At 41.3% G+C, this 14,912-nt stretch overlaps 1 protein-coding gene across 1 annotated transcript in view; it reads left to right on the top strand.

Annotated features, from left to right (window-relative positions):
* Positions 1-14,912, top strand: part of ECT2L (epithelial cell transforming 2 like) — a 47,906-nt gene that overhangs the window by 22,373 nt on the left and 10,621 nt on the right. Inside the window, exons 13-18 of the mRNA XM_034765542.1 lie at positions 787-890; positions 7,005-7,219; positions 9,470-9,617; positions 10,773-10,846; positions 11,507-11,663; positions 12,593-12,658. Of these exons, the coding sequence (XP_034621433.1) occupies positions 787-890; positions 7,005-7,219; positions 9,470-9,617; positions 10,773-10,846; positions 11,507-11,663; positions 12,593-12,658 (764 nt within the window). The remainder of the gene's footprint in view (positions 1-786; positions 891-7,004; positions 7,220-9,469; positions 9,618-10,772; positions 10,847-11,506; positions 11,664-12,592; positions 12,659-14,912) is intronic.

The following is a 14,912-nucleotide window of genomic DNA, read 5'->3' as shown; positions in this document are numbered from 1 at the left end:
CCGCTGATGGGGGGAGGGTGGGAAGGGGCAAAGGGGGCAATTGCTGCTCTTGGTGGCAGTGGCCAGGAGCCCCAGGCCCTTTTAAATTGGCCAGGTGGGCCGCAGGGCTCCTAGGCACGTGCGGGGTGGTTCCGGCAGCGGCAAAGGCAGCTGGGCGGGCATGTGGAAGCCCTGGCCATGCTGGAAGAACATGCAATGCAGCAGGTAGCGGCTTGCTGGGCACCAACCAGCGCAGGTGCAGCCTGCCCTGCATGACGTGCCGCAGCAACCCCTTGACTGTTCTGCCTTGGGGCCCGGAATTGCTGTCGGCACGCCTGCTGCCATAGGTCGGAGATTTCCCTATACTGGCATACCACCAAGGAAATGACTCTGCTTGACTCTGATCTCAGGCTGAGTTTGCAGGGCTAGCAGTAAAAAATATATATTTTTAAATCCAGAAAGTGAGCACATTTGCTATCGTGTGACAGACAAAATTGTGGGACCTGGCAATGCCATGTCTAGAGGGCTTTTTCAGAGCAGACACACACTTTGACCTTGCCTATACTGGATTTGTCTTTGCAGCGTTTAAGGCATTGGTGCAGCTACATCATTGTAGGTAGACTAATGGCTAAAAACCTCAGCGTAGACAAGCTCCCTTTTGTTTGAATGCCCAACAAAATGTCAGCCTGTATGTGCGGTTGCCTATTTCTCTGACTAGAATATAGTGACTATTGTTAATGATCATCAGGCAAGCTTACAGTATCTGTTTGAAGGACTAACTTACAATTAAAGATCTTGTATTTTCAGGTCAGGTTATGTTTGATGCCGTGAGCAGAACTAAAGTACATACTAGTCAAGAAACAGCCCAGACTTTCACTGATGGATTAGCTGACCTGTCAAAAAGAAGCTTTGTAAGTAAAATTGCTAGGTTTTTAATAGGCAAATGAAGTGGTATTTAAGGTTATTTGCAGATCTCTTCCCATTTCAATGACTGTTGTATTAGGCTTGATGAATATTTATTTGAGGCTTTTTTTAAGTTCAGATACCTATTGACATGCTGGATCAGCTCACAAATACATAGGTAGGTGACCATCCATAGCTCTGAACAGGGTAGTTGCATGGACACTGCATGCTTTTTCCTGGTTTGGAGTCCAAATTAGCAACGGGTCTTTTAAGAGTGGATGCTGAATGGGAAAACTACTGGTATGGTGCTTCAGATTTTCCTGGTCAATCAGCCACTCCAAATAAGTATGAGGACCAAAATACTGGAAGGAACAACATTGGAGCCCGTATCTCCCAATACTAAAAAGCCATTCTGCACTGGCGAGAGAACACAGCATGGAGAAGAGGAGAGGGATTCCTACCAAGGACAATTCTGAGCATTGTTCTGAGTGAATAGAGGTCATGATGGTGTGATGGATTTCCCAGAGTGCAACCTGGAACTGGGGTACCACTGAGCCCTCTGGCTTACCAACACGGGATCCCTCGCACACTGTAATGCTGTGAAAAACTGCAAACCTCTCCAGGTACTGCACTTACACAGTCATCCACAGGCAGGGACGCACCCATCTGAGTTACATGAATGTTTCCCCTAGTCATTCATGAACTAACAATAGAGAGGCTCCAGCCAATTCCCCCAGCTCCCTAGCCTAGGACCTCGGGATGTCCCATCCTGTCCTGGTCAGAAGCCTGACCAGTGTAAGTTTATTACCCAGTCCACCCCTCCCTCCATGTGGAGAGGGCATGCACCAGCTTTTGTACACTGAGCAGATTTCCGAGGCACGTTAACACACTGTTTAAGGTACAATATAAAACAGATTTATTAACTATAGAAAGATTTTAAGTCATTCTAAGTAGTAAGCGTATAGATCAAAGTTGGTTACCTAAGAAATAAAAATAAAATTGCAATCTGTATTTTATAAACTAGGCAAGATTTGAATCAAGCAGTGTCTCACCCTGATAGTATAGTTCCTTCAAACACAAGCTGGGATTCTCCTTTCCAGTCTGGGACCATCTCCCCAGTTCAATCTTTGTTCTCCAGATGTGTTTCTAGGTGTTGAGTTGTGGGGGGAGAGAGACCAAGTGATGTCACTTCCCCTCTTTTATAGTTTGCTATGAGTCAAGCAGTCTTCATTGTCTAGGTGCTCTCTCTGAGAAGTCTCCATTGTATACAGTCCCTAGGATAGTTGTTGTGAGTGTGGATTCCTTTAATGGGCCATCAGCAGCATCTGGCTGCTCCATTGTTGCACCTGAAAGGCTGGTTGTGGGTGTTCCCAACCTCACAACATATTTCAGTAACACACAAAGCAAAACTTCATAACTTCACATACAATGACAGCACATAAAATCCAACAGGATATTAATGTTCAGCAGCTCAAGACTTCTAAAATGATACCTAACAAGGCATACTTTGTACAAAACCTATAATAATTATATCACCATGGTAAATCTGAGTGTTCCAGAGTACTGCTTTGCAGCACAGCGTGCCACAGATGGAAAAGAATGTTGGAATTTATTAAGTAATTTCCCCTGCACTCCTGTAAACAGGAGCAGAGGTACAGGGTGTTGAAAAGTTCTGTTGGATTTAAATACTATTTTTCATTCCAAATTGAATAGGGTAATATTAAAACCTTTGCCAAACTGTGCCATACAGTCAGAAATGCATCTGATTACCCCTCCCACTAGCAGCATATTCCAGGAGGGAGTTGGTTGTCATGTTAGAGTGAATACTGGCAGTATTGCAGGACCTAAAGGAAATAAGATTTAAACTAAATGCTCTTAATGATCCTTTTCAGCTGGCTTTTGAGGGTCTCCAACACATGTGATCTGTAGGTATAAAATTTCTTCAGGTTTAAGAACATTTAAGGGGAGAGAAGAATAGAATAGCAAAAATAGAAACTACAGCAACACAGAGAGAGAAGATTTTCATTTGCAACCTCACTGCTGGAAAAAAACAGGCTTAGCCCGTGGTCTAATCAGCCACTTTGAAAACTGTCTATCAACTTATACCAGACTGGGCTGTTTAGGGGATTGCTTTTATCTGTCTTTCTTTCTGGTCACAGGTTTACAGCAGGGTTGCAAAATATACAGTCTTGGTCAGCTAAGCCAGACTCTAATTAGAAGGAAAAAGGAGAGGGATAGGAAAGAGAAGAAATAAGGTAGAGAAGGAAAAAGACACATGAGGGGCTGGCGGATGAAGTCTTACATCTCAAGTGGGGTTGGGATAAAGCCAGTGGAAAGTAGCAGTGTCACTTGGGTCCCTCTCTTAGACCTGGTCTGGTCAGGATTTGGTCCATTGATTTCCAGTCCTCTACTCCTTGTTTACCAGGCGTGATCTTAACTGAGTTATATCAGTAGGCCTTTTTATTTGGACTAATTTAGTCTGTCTCAATTTTCCACCTTTTCTATCCACATTTTTGGTTGTAGGTTATTGTGACACTTTATGAACCTTCATTCACTTTTTATAGTTAAGCTCACAATTAAGGTAAATTTGTACACCCAGTTATCTTCATCCCGTATGGAAGCTGTAATTGTTAACAAACAAGTCAAATCCACTGGATCAGTCAGCATGAACCCCAGTCTCCTCCTCTCTCTCCTTCAGCCCACCCAGACTTGCATTTACAAGATCTTCAGCCTCCAACAGCACAGGGATTGAAATTTGGAATCTCCTCCCCAATTGCAACCTGTCTTGACTTTGGGGCTCTTCATCCCCATATAAACACACACACTGTTGCTTATAAAGATGCAGCCATTAACACACTATCCAACAAGTACCTCATGATAACCCATTTTAGTGTGAAATTTACCCATTTTGACCTTGAATAATGTTTATCTTAATTTTATTTTTGGTTACTTAGGAAAATCCTTTGGAATTTCCAACATTTTTTCCTGCTGAGGAAGTATAATAGAGAGCTTAGCAGACTGATCTTGACAGATGGTGACTAGAAGACAAGTCTTGGTGCATTCATTACGTGACCTCTTTCAGTGCAGCTCACTAGCTGGTAACTGCAGTGGGTTAATGCACTTACCTTTCCATTCTTGAAGTCTAGCGTCAGTTCCTGTTTTAGGTCACAAAATAATATACATTTGGTGACCTCATCTTCGTCCCTATGGGACATTAGTCTGCATCATAAATCCACTGCTCCGGTTGAACTAGTGCTTAATCTGCTTATAAACCAAGTAAGAGAAATGTAGATCCTCAAGAAACTGCTTGGAGAAAAGGGGGCCTGAGCACTGGAAGCTAAATTTGATTTTTCATAGCTAGAATCAACACTACCTGTCAAAGTTATGATTATCAAAGACATCTAATGTTAATGATAGAGATGCAGAACTTTAAGTATGTTATCTCAAGGGATTGTTACCCATAGGAATAGTCTTCGTGCAGTAAGATTTCTGCAGTTAATAACATTTTACAATGAGTCATCAGCTGTTATGACCAATCAAATAAATACATATTTAGCTTTCTGTTAGCCCATGAAGTTGGCCATTATGAAGTTAGATTTTTCATTTGTGCATAAACTATACTGATCAAGTTCAACAGCGGATTTTTCAAATACTAAACAGCAGATCTCTCTCTCTCTCTCTATATATATATATATATATTTTAAAACCTGACATGAAAATAAATATTTTAAATACCACTATATTTCCTATTTTAAAAAATTACTGCTAACACCAACATTTAATGTATGGATGCAGCTACCTGAAAGCAGTTGAGCAACACAAGAATAAATACACACAAAAAAATGTGATTTTTTAAAAGTTACAGGAATCCTCATTGTTTAGTTCTCAGGGAATAGCAAAGTACACAACTTTCATAGAACAGCAAACAGCAAGCTAAGGCCCCAGTCCTGCAATTCATTGCACATGAGCAGACCTCTGGGCCCTGTGGAGCCACACCAGTGGGGTCCACCTGGGCACAGCAGTTCTGACCACACACCAATTACAGGCTGGATTTATAAAAAGACTTTGTGGGCACTGTGTGTGATAATGGTCCCACCGTGGCACTGACCCTATAAAGACTTACACATACGCTTAATTTAAAGCATGTGAGGAGTCCTGTGGAAGTCAACATGCATACTCATGTGCTGAAAGTTACGCACACCATGTAAGTCTGCAAGAATGGAGCTTTTTGTTTGGGAAATTGAAAATATATCCCCCTCCTGAGCTGAGATCCCACGGTCAAGTCAAGCTCATGTAAATTATGATGACCGAGTTACAGCATAAACACTCAACAATAAAACAGTAAATAGTGTCACTAGTTAATGTTTCTTATATAGATGGTATAGTGCCAATTATCTATGGAATACTAATCCTGGTAAACTATGATATGATCTTTTTATGGAAACCTGAGCAGAAGGGAACAAAACAGCGAAGAACTGGAGAAGCTAAGTGTGGTTCCTTCAAATGATGGGTAGGAAAAAAGCTTCTGTTTAATCCTCAGGAGGAGGATGCAAAAGAGGCTGCCACCCTGGGCCAAAAGCCTAACTGCAGCATCAGAGCAAATGAGCCAACATTTGAGGCAGTGGCTCAGTTGGTAAGGAAATCAATGATTCGTAAATACCTTATGGTCTTCTGTGATGTACACGTTGGACCTGTAGTTTCTTTCCTACAGGAAAGTAGATATGGACAAACAATGTATCTAGTATTTTTTACCCCTTATGTGGATGTCCAAAAATCATAATGATGTTGGAATATAGTTTGCAAGCAGACCTAAGAATGGGATGCAGCACTTCACGTTATTGTCGCTGTGACTATACATGTACCTTACACATAGTTCATCCTCTGCCTCTTTGGAGTTAAAGCTTAGTCTTGTTTATGTTCTGTAATCAAGAGAATTATCAGGCTTCTAGATAAACAAGAATCTTTTCTTAGCTCCACTGAAGTCAATTGAAAAACTCCTGTTGATGTCATGGGACCAGGATTTCACCCTTAACCTCAGCTACCAGGAAAATGGTGAAGGGGAAAAATAGCTTTTACTCAAGCAGTGCTGTCTAGCCTCTATGTTCAATCATAGGCTTTCCCCTGAACCAATTTTGATTTTTTTTTTTTTAAAAAGTTCATTCTGCAGTGTGGACAGGATTGTCAGTAGGGTTTCAAACTTAGACTGGATGTTTTTCTAAAAGCCCTGCTCTAGGAATTATTCTGGGAAAGCTCAATGGGCTGTGTTACACAGGAGGTGAGACTAGATGTGGAGATCTGCGGATAGAAATTGGTATCTGCAGACCCACAGGGCTCTCCCGGGAACTGCAGTAGTGAAAGGAGCAGAACATGCTGCTGCCATTCCCAGGAGCCAGCACCCCACACCGGCAGCTCCTCCAGCATGGCTGTACTACCCACAGCCCCACCCCCAGCTCTGCCCCATCCCTTCCACGCAGCTGTCTGCGTCTCCTGTCTGGGAGCGTGTGCACTACTTGAACACAAGAGCGTGACCAGGGACAGCTGCTGGCGGGGCTGGAGAGTGGTACAGATGCACCGGAGGAGCTGTCGGCACAGGTCACTGACTTCTGGGAGCAGCAGCCCCACGTTCTGCTCCTTTCGGTGGTCGGTTTCCAGGAGAGCCCCAGGGTTCCATGGATACCAATTTATATCCGCAGATATAAATTTTTATCCACACAGGGCTCTATAGATGATCACAGTGATCCCTGCGGACCTTAAAATATTAAATGTATGAAACCCAACTTTCTTGCAGTTTAAGATATAGATTAATGTGTTGACAAAGGTATTTCCCTCCCTCTCTCCTGGGGTGGAGGAGGGAGACATTGTAACTGTTTGGGGGATGCTGTTGTGTGTGTTGGACTTGCACATGTGTGTATTTGGGCAAGGAAGAGGTACAGAGAAAAATTATTGATAAACATCGATAGTTTTTCTTCTTGGGTCTATTAAAACCAGTAGGTCGTATTGCAATGGTGCAAGCAGGTATTCTGTTCTGCCCCTTTTTCATTGTTTTCTGGTCCTCCTCCAACCCCATGCTTTTTATTGTAAAGATAACCTCTGCTAATTTACTCTCCATGTTCTGACTGTAGGATAAAAAACTTCAGAAGGATACCGCAGACAGACGAACTAGAATTGCCAGGGAACTCCTGACAAGTGAGAAGAACTATGTACACATGCTGGAAACTGTGAGGGATGTTTATGTTACACCACTGAAAGCAGCATTAGCATCAAATCGAGCCATCCTAAGTCATGCTAATGTTCAAATCATCTTCTCTGATATCTTGGACGCCTTACAACTCAATCGGTATATTCTATATGCTGAATTTTAAATTTACTAAGAGTTTTAAATATTTTGGGTTAGACAAAAGCCAAATCAGTGCAGTTGCTGCATGGGTTATCACAGTCTGTTGCATCTGTGAATGTTCCGTGATGAAGAGAAAGATTGTTTAGGATAGGACACTACACTCCTGACTGAAGCATAGGATTTAATTAGCTGCCATCCCGCCACTCTTGGTTGACTTTTCAGGCAGATGCTTTTGGAAAACAATGGTACTGTTATTTACTGACCTTACCTGTGAATGGTGGCACATAATATGGGGCTTTGCAGAATATGACCAGACCATCAACATGAAAAATTAAAATTGTGTTTCAGTTTTGGTGAAATTACTGTAGATTTTACACCCTGAATGATACAAAAGTATAAAATCCTGCCTGTCTAGAGCCAGTTGAGAAAATGCTCAATCCTATGAGAAAGCACAGTACTAAGATAAAAAAGGGTTATAGATTGTGGAGGCAGCATAGTCCAGAGAACAGGATACTTGATTAAGAGTCAGGAGTCTAGGGGGCATTCCCAGCTCTGTCACTGACTTATGGTGTGACCTTGGGCTACTCACTTAATCTCTGCCTTGGTTTCCCCCTATTTCTTAAATTGGAAGTTATACTTATCACATTTGAAAGGGCTTTTGAGAGCTATAAATAAATCATGCTTTGTAAGTGCTAGGTATTATTCATTAGTCAGAGTGATGGTAATATACAGGATGAAAAACTGGAATCTTGTTCTACAAATATCCCTTTGAAGTTTTAAGATGCTTGAAATGTCAGTAATAATGATGGTTCTGATCCTGCAATCATATGTGAGCAGATCCTGCATCTGCACAGAGCCCTACTGAAGTCAGTGAGGCTCTGCACTGGCACAGGAGTTCGCTGCATAAATCTGATTGCAGAATCATGGTCTAGAGAGGGGCTCAACTCCAGAACTGTAGTTCTCAATCAAAGTTCATAGCTCAAAGCTCTCTCTAGTGGGTCAGAGTTGGACACCCCAAACTTTGGATCTGGATTCTGAATCCTGAAGTTCAAGAATTTTCTTTACTGTACTTTTGGTTCTGCCCACAATAGAAATATGAAGGTCAGATCAGAATCAGTTCCATGTTTTTGCTTCATGCCCAACTCTAGCAACATTTAAAAAAAATCAGTTTCAGTGGCAACTATTGCAAGTCTACAAACAGAAAGGAAGAGACTAGGATAAATAGTGAATTAAACAAGCAACATGATTTGGAACAGACTGCAAGGAAAACTGAACTTAGTAAAACATGGTTACATAATAAAAGGAAGACATCACAAGAATGTAAGCTGGAGATTTGGTTACTGAAAAATAGTTAAAAGATGAAGTTATTTTAAACTTTGGATAAATAAAATCTGTACCTCAGCTTTGAACTCTTAATGTAAAAAAACTAAAATACCCCACCCTCCCATTGGAACACATCTGTCAAACATCTGACAAGGTATTAAGTAAACAAAGGAAACAAAGGAAAAGTACCAAAAATAGTTCCATTAACCTAGATTAAAAGTGTTCAAGACTGATGCAAGAGGTACAGATTTTAACAATAAATTTTATAATGTATGCCAGGAATTTAGATACGATTAATCTTACAAAGAAAAATCAACATAATCATGTTTTTATTGTCCTTGCAAGTTCTATGTGTACATTTCCCATTCCTGCAGTTTAAAAAAATATTAGTTGTAATTCAGATGATTAGCAATAGACCCCAGGCCAACATTACACAACAGTCTAACAGTCATTGGTGCTATGGTAGCTACTTGGAACTGGGGCATCAGTACCTGAGAAAAGAGATATACTGTCAGTGAAAAAATATATGCATTTCCTTACGCAAAACTTTGGATAGCTTAAAAGAGGTAAGCATTGTCAATCTTTCAAACAGTAAAGGGCTGATTTTGTAAGTTACCCACATTTTTAAGATTTAAATGATAAAGAACTTATATTTATATTGTGACTATCATCCAGATGGATCCCAAAGCACTTTATAAGATATACAGAAATCACTTCACATCACTCAACTGCCAGCTCTGGGACGAAAACATGGCAATTGTTTAACAGCTTACATTAACTCTAAACAGCACTCTAGGACAAAAATGAGAAAACTAGAGCGGGATTTATTTATTTTTAACACTAGAAAGAATGTAGTTATCTAAACAGTAATTTGGCCAGGAAACTGTGGAAAGACCAGACATCTCTCTATGTTTATTTCAAATGCAGGCAGTTTTTAAATGAGCTGACAGAAAGACTTCAGGAATGGAGTCCATCCCAGTGCTTGGGTGAAATATTCACTCAATTTGGCTGGCAGCTTCAAACATACACAAACTTCTTCAACAACTACACTGTCATTCTGAAAACCATTGATATGGTAAGTTCTATAGGACTGTGAAACTATATAATATGCCAGTCTAATGCTCACATTTATTTTGTTGGAAATGCAAGCTAATATTCACACTTAATTTGGGAGAATAAGAATTCAGTTTAATGAATTATGTTTCTTTTTATGGAATCCATTCCAATATTGATATTCTTGGCATGCCAAAATACAGAAAATTCTAAAACCCAGGAAAATACCAGTCACATTACAAAAGTTGCATGAAAATCAAGGGGATGATAGTCTAATTAAGACAATTAGCCTCTGCTTCTTTGAAGTCTTTATAGGGTTAAATTTGCCTGAATAAATCTGCCATTCGGAGTATTTGTCTCTCCCAATTAAAAAAAAATCAGCATGCCTTCATCATCAGCACGGCACATGCACAGAGATAGAACCTTGGTAGCCACCAGTTTTCTTGTTTAGCCCTGCTGTAAATCTGCAATGGATGCATTTAGAGACATTACATAATTCCAGCAAGAGTGTGTGCTAGAGTTTACAGAGACACTTAATGTTGGCAGAACTAACATAACTAGCCATTTATGCCCCCTTTTCATTTTAATATGTGCCATTAAACGTAAAAAAGATCATCCTTCAAAATTATTACTACTTCACCATTTAACCCCCAACTCTAGCCTTGGTGATAAAACCCAGGAACAAGGTTTGCTTGAGCATAGATGCCAGAATACGTGTCTCACTGTTCCCTTGCTTAATCCATTTTTGCAAGTTGGAGAACTTCGGCTTGGAGAGCCATGCTCATCAAGTTCATGATCCTCATTTCTTCCTGCCAAGCGAGGCAGATTTATACTCACTTTCTCTCTAAGGTTTAGGTGGTCACCCAGCCTGAGAACAGGGATTTCAATACTGTTGCAGTTACTGTTCTGGAGGGTTGATAGACTACCAAAAGACCTCTTCGCCCCCCCCCCCCAAAATATTTTTTGGGGAGAGGTATGTTAAAAGTTTTGATTTACTCTTCTTGATGGATCACATATCCCTTTAAAGGATACATTTGTACTAATTTCTGTTACAGTTTGGAATGTAAAAAAATCTTTATAAAAATAATTTTAATGACAGTAGGAAGAAAAAAAATCTCCAGTAGGCTGGTCTCCAATAATCAAGTTATATTGATGATCAAACCTCTACCTTTCACAGTGCAGAGAGACCATTCCTTTATTCCGTGCCTTTCTGAAAAGACATGATAAGACTGTCGTTACTAACATGATGAGGTAAGTTCTGTGGTATTCACACTGTGACATAGCATAAAATCAGAATTCTGGGCTTTGGATTAGGTCCACTGTGAGTATCCCAACCCGCTTCCCTCCCAACTCAATTTTAAAAGCAGTATAAACAAAATAGTATTTAAATGAAGTCTTAGAGCAAATACATACACAAGTCATAGGAGATTATGAGTTGGCCCATAGCACATTTGTACAGTTGTAATTCTTCTTGGACTAAATGGATCCAGTATTCATGACATTTTCCAGGCTCTATACTTTCCTCTTACCTTCCACATGGGTTCTCTACCAAAGCATAAGGACGTGATCATAAACTATGAAGAAGTTTGTCAGACCAGATTGGTCAGATTTTTAATTAAAAGGACTCTGGCTTTGAATCAGTGTCATCATGGAATGTTAGCAATTGCTGTGTTATTTCTTGCAGTTGAGAGCCAGACACTTGAAAAAATTTAACTGATTAGCAGACTTCTCAAACTAGTAGACAGACTCACCATGTGTGCGTGTTTGGCACATTGCTTCATGCTGCTACTTGATCCAAGACCCTCTCAGTACATAAGCATCAGAAGTCACACTGTATAACCTACAATACATGTATCACTGAATTACTTAGGTTCCTAGCTAACGCATGGATTATATCTATGTGAAATATAGCCTACAGGAGCTGCTGCTCTGCCCTTCTAAAAGGTTTGAAGAGTATCTTAATCTTCTTTATGCTCTGAGACTGCACACTCCTTCAGAACACGCTGACCGTGAAGATTTGACTGCCGCAATCAAGATGATGAAACAATACAAGGAATACATAGATCAGGTTTGTCACCACAGTTGTCTCTGTTCTCTCCTTTCAATGTGGTATTCTTGCCTTGTCTTAGGAGGCATCCACAAGGAGCCAGGAGATTTAGGAGAGAATTAGGCCATGAGTTGCCTTCCATCTCAGGTACCTTTGCTGGGAAGAGCTGCTTCCCTCTCCAGTCCCAAAGCCAGGAGGAGGCATAGGGCAGTCCTGTGAACTCTCTTCTCTCCTCATGACCCAAGTTTCTTTATAGTCCTTTCTGAGGGGCTTGGTAGAAGCCAAGACATTTTCAAAGTCCCAATTATATCCAGTGGTTCTTCGCACAGCAGTGTAAAGGGAGTATAAAATGGGCAGAGTTCCCAGTTGAATACCACACACAAGAGGGGTTTTCTCAGATGGTTAGGTGCTGCTGGAACGTGATAGGGATTAGGGTGCTACGCACTGCAACTGTTCTTCCTTGGTGGATGGCCCATACTAACAACTACACCAACAGCCTTACTCCTTCTCATCCTCTATTTTCTATGGAAATAGAAGCTAAGCTGGTTTCATCAGGCATGAGAAAACACCCACCAGCTGGTAGATTTATTCTGTAAGAAAGTGCCCAAAAAACCCCCAACAAAACACCTCTCTACACACACAACACATGAGTTCAAGCATGAGGATTTTGTCAAACTCTTTATTTTTCCTTAGAGATTTTACACAAGTTATTTTCAAAAGTCATGGAGGTAAATTTAGTTTAATCAAATTGCTGTCTAACTCAAATATCACTGTACCATCTAGAATTGCCCACGAATAAATTAGGGTCTCATATAAAACCCATTGAAGTCAGTCGGAGTTTTTCCATTGACTTCTGAGAGATTTAGATAAGACCCTTACATAGAACACAATCTTCTCCTTTCCCAACCTTTGTGAAGTTATTTGTGGTCTAATTTTAGTTTATTTTCTAGCTAAAATTGAACATGAGCAAAGATGAGCAAATGCTAAATGCACAAAGAATCATCCAGGGATGTCCTGTAAGTACTTCATTTTCCTTTCGAACACTTAAATGCATTTAATTTCAGCTCTGATTTACGACAGCACCTACTCCGCTGTGAGTTCAGATTTAGGTAGTCCTTCCATTATTAGGCAATGCCAAAATTCTATTTACTTTACTTCAATGGGGGTCTAATTTTATCTGAGGTGTATATATAATTCCACATGCATAATCTATTTGCAAATGAGTTTTACAAATATGACATTTTCAGAGGCTTTTCGTGGCCCTCTCTGGTTGGAAACTAAGGCAGACCTTTGCTCTGAGGCAGGGCTTAGGACCATTCCTTGGGAAGAACGCCCCAGAATTCAGTCTCTCCAAGCAGTGTCCACGGCAGGCTCCAAGACTCCCTTTGGAGCGCTGCTTTTACAGGATTTCTAAACAGTTTTTAACTAAGTGTCTGTTTCTTCATTGGCTTTAAATGTTTTTCTCCTCCACAAACTGCAAAATTAAAGAGATTGGGGCTTGTAAGGAGCGTTTCAAGAATTGCACCTTTCCTCCCCCCTCCACCCTCAGAAGGGGGGGACAGACAGCAGGCTGCAGCAAAACCCAGCTCCCAGCTGACATAGGGGTGAGGTCCAGGCCAAGACAGTTGAGCAGGATGAATGGAAGCTCCCTATATGGAGATCAGGCCAGAATCAGTGACAGAACTAAGGAGTGGTTTTTCAAAGCCTCCCTGCATCTCTCCTAGGCATAGGAGCCCTATTCCCCACAGCTTGAAGAACAAGCAGAAAAGGTCCAGTGGAATCTCTTGAGTCCCAGGGGAAGGCAAAGTTGGAGGAATAAATTCCTGCTCTCAGCTGGCAAAATACAAAGGTCCACGCTGAGATGGCTGCAAAGCATCCTCCCTTCCCACAAGCTGTTGTACCTATAAGGCCTTAGTTGCTATGCTCCTGTGACCTGATATCAATGAGTCATTTGTCTCCAATGGCTCTGCCTCACTCATCATTCTATGCAGTTAGTCCCCCCTCAGCCCGAACCCAACTGCAGGGAATATGGGTGAAGTGATTCAGATCCCCTGCCCTGGGAGATGGGCATACCTCCTCTCTCCATCAAGCCTCCAGTGATCCGAACAAGAGGTCAAAGTGGATACTGTTCTCCTCAGGGTGGCATGCAGACTGTCCTTTACCACTCCCTGGCCCAACCTCCTGAGAAAACTGGGAAGGGGTCTTATAAGGATACAGAGGGCAAGACCTCTCCCCACTTTTCTGAGAGGTTTGGGCCAGGGAGTGGTGAAGGACAGTGCTCACAATCAGCTTTTAAAGGGACAGCACAAACTTTTAAAACCTCTCATGAAAGAGTCTCCCTTCCAGATCCTCTAAAGAGAAGAAATCTCAAACTGGGGCTTTAAGCAAGAAACCTCAGTCAATTAACCTTCCCAGAATTGAGTACAAAGGGCGCTCTGACTTCATGGGTCTTGGTGTTTTTAGAAAATGAAGCAGTACCACCGCCACCAACAAAAAAAAAAAAAAAAAACATTGCAAAGTTGAGGGAGAGCTGCGTAATTCTTCCTCATCTGTTTATGAGGGTGTGATTAAGGTGGATTGGAAATTCCTTATCAAGACCTACTTGTATTTACAGACTTCATTACTTTGCCTGAGGTTCAGCCTGCTGTGGCCTCCTTAGTAAAAGGCATAGTCATACCAGCTGAGGGAATTTTCTCAGACAGCCAAACCCACAGACAAGAGAACAAGATAATCACTTCTACTGAATGTAGATACAGCAGTCTCAGCCCTGAGAGTATTGGCTGCAGTCTTTTCTTGGGGAGATCTAGGCTCAATCTTCAAAGTACCTGTGAGGGAATTGGAGCTGCTCTGTAATGATTTATAAATATAGTATATTGACCTGGTTAGTGGGGTGTTTATTGTATGAATATATTTGTTTAGTTTAATAGTGTCTGTAAAGTAAAAAGCAGGAAGGAAAGAATGACGACACAAGATAAGCCATTTCTCAGCAAACACTCCATAGTTGTTAAGAGACAATGCTAGGACAGGTAAAGCCTGGAAACCAGAAGATCAAAAGAACTGTGGCAGGTTTAAAATGAAAGACTCAAGAGAGGGAGGAGTTTGGGGGAAAACATGACTGAGGCATCTCAAAAAGTTAGACCCGCCCAGATTACTATATATAAAAAAAAAGCCTTTAAGAGACATGACTGTAGACCAGGGATCGGCAACCTTTGGCACGCGGCCTGCCAGGGTAATCACCCTGGCAGGCTGGACCGGTTTGTTTACCTGCCG

The sequence above is a fragment of the Trachemys scripta genome, chromosome 3 (assembly GCF_013100865.1).
Source record: "Trachemys scripta elegans isolate TJP31775 chromosome 3, CAS_Tse_1.0, whole genome shotgun sequence".
Lineage (NCBI taxonomy): Eukaryota > Metazoa > Chordata > Testudines > Emydidae > Trachemys > Trachemys scripta.
Note: the sequence above shows the minus strand (reverse complement) of the source record. Positions and strands in the feature narration are given on the sequence as shown.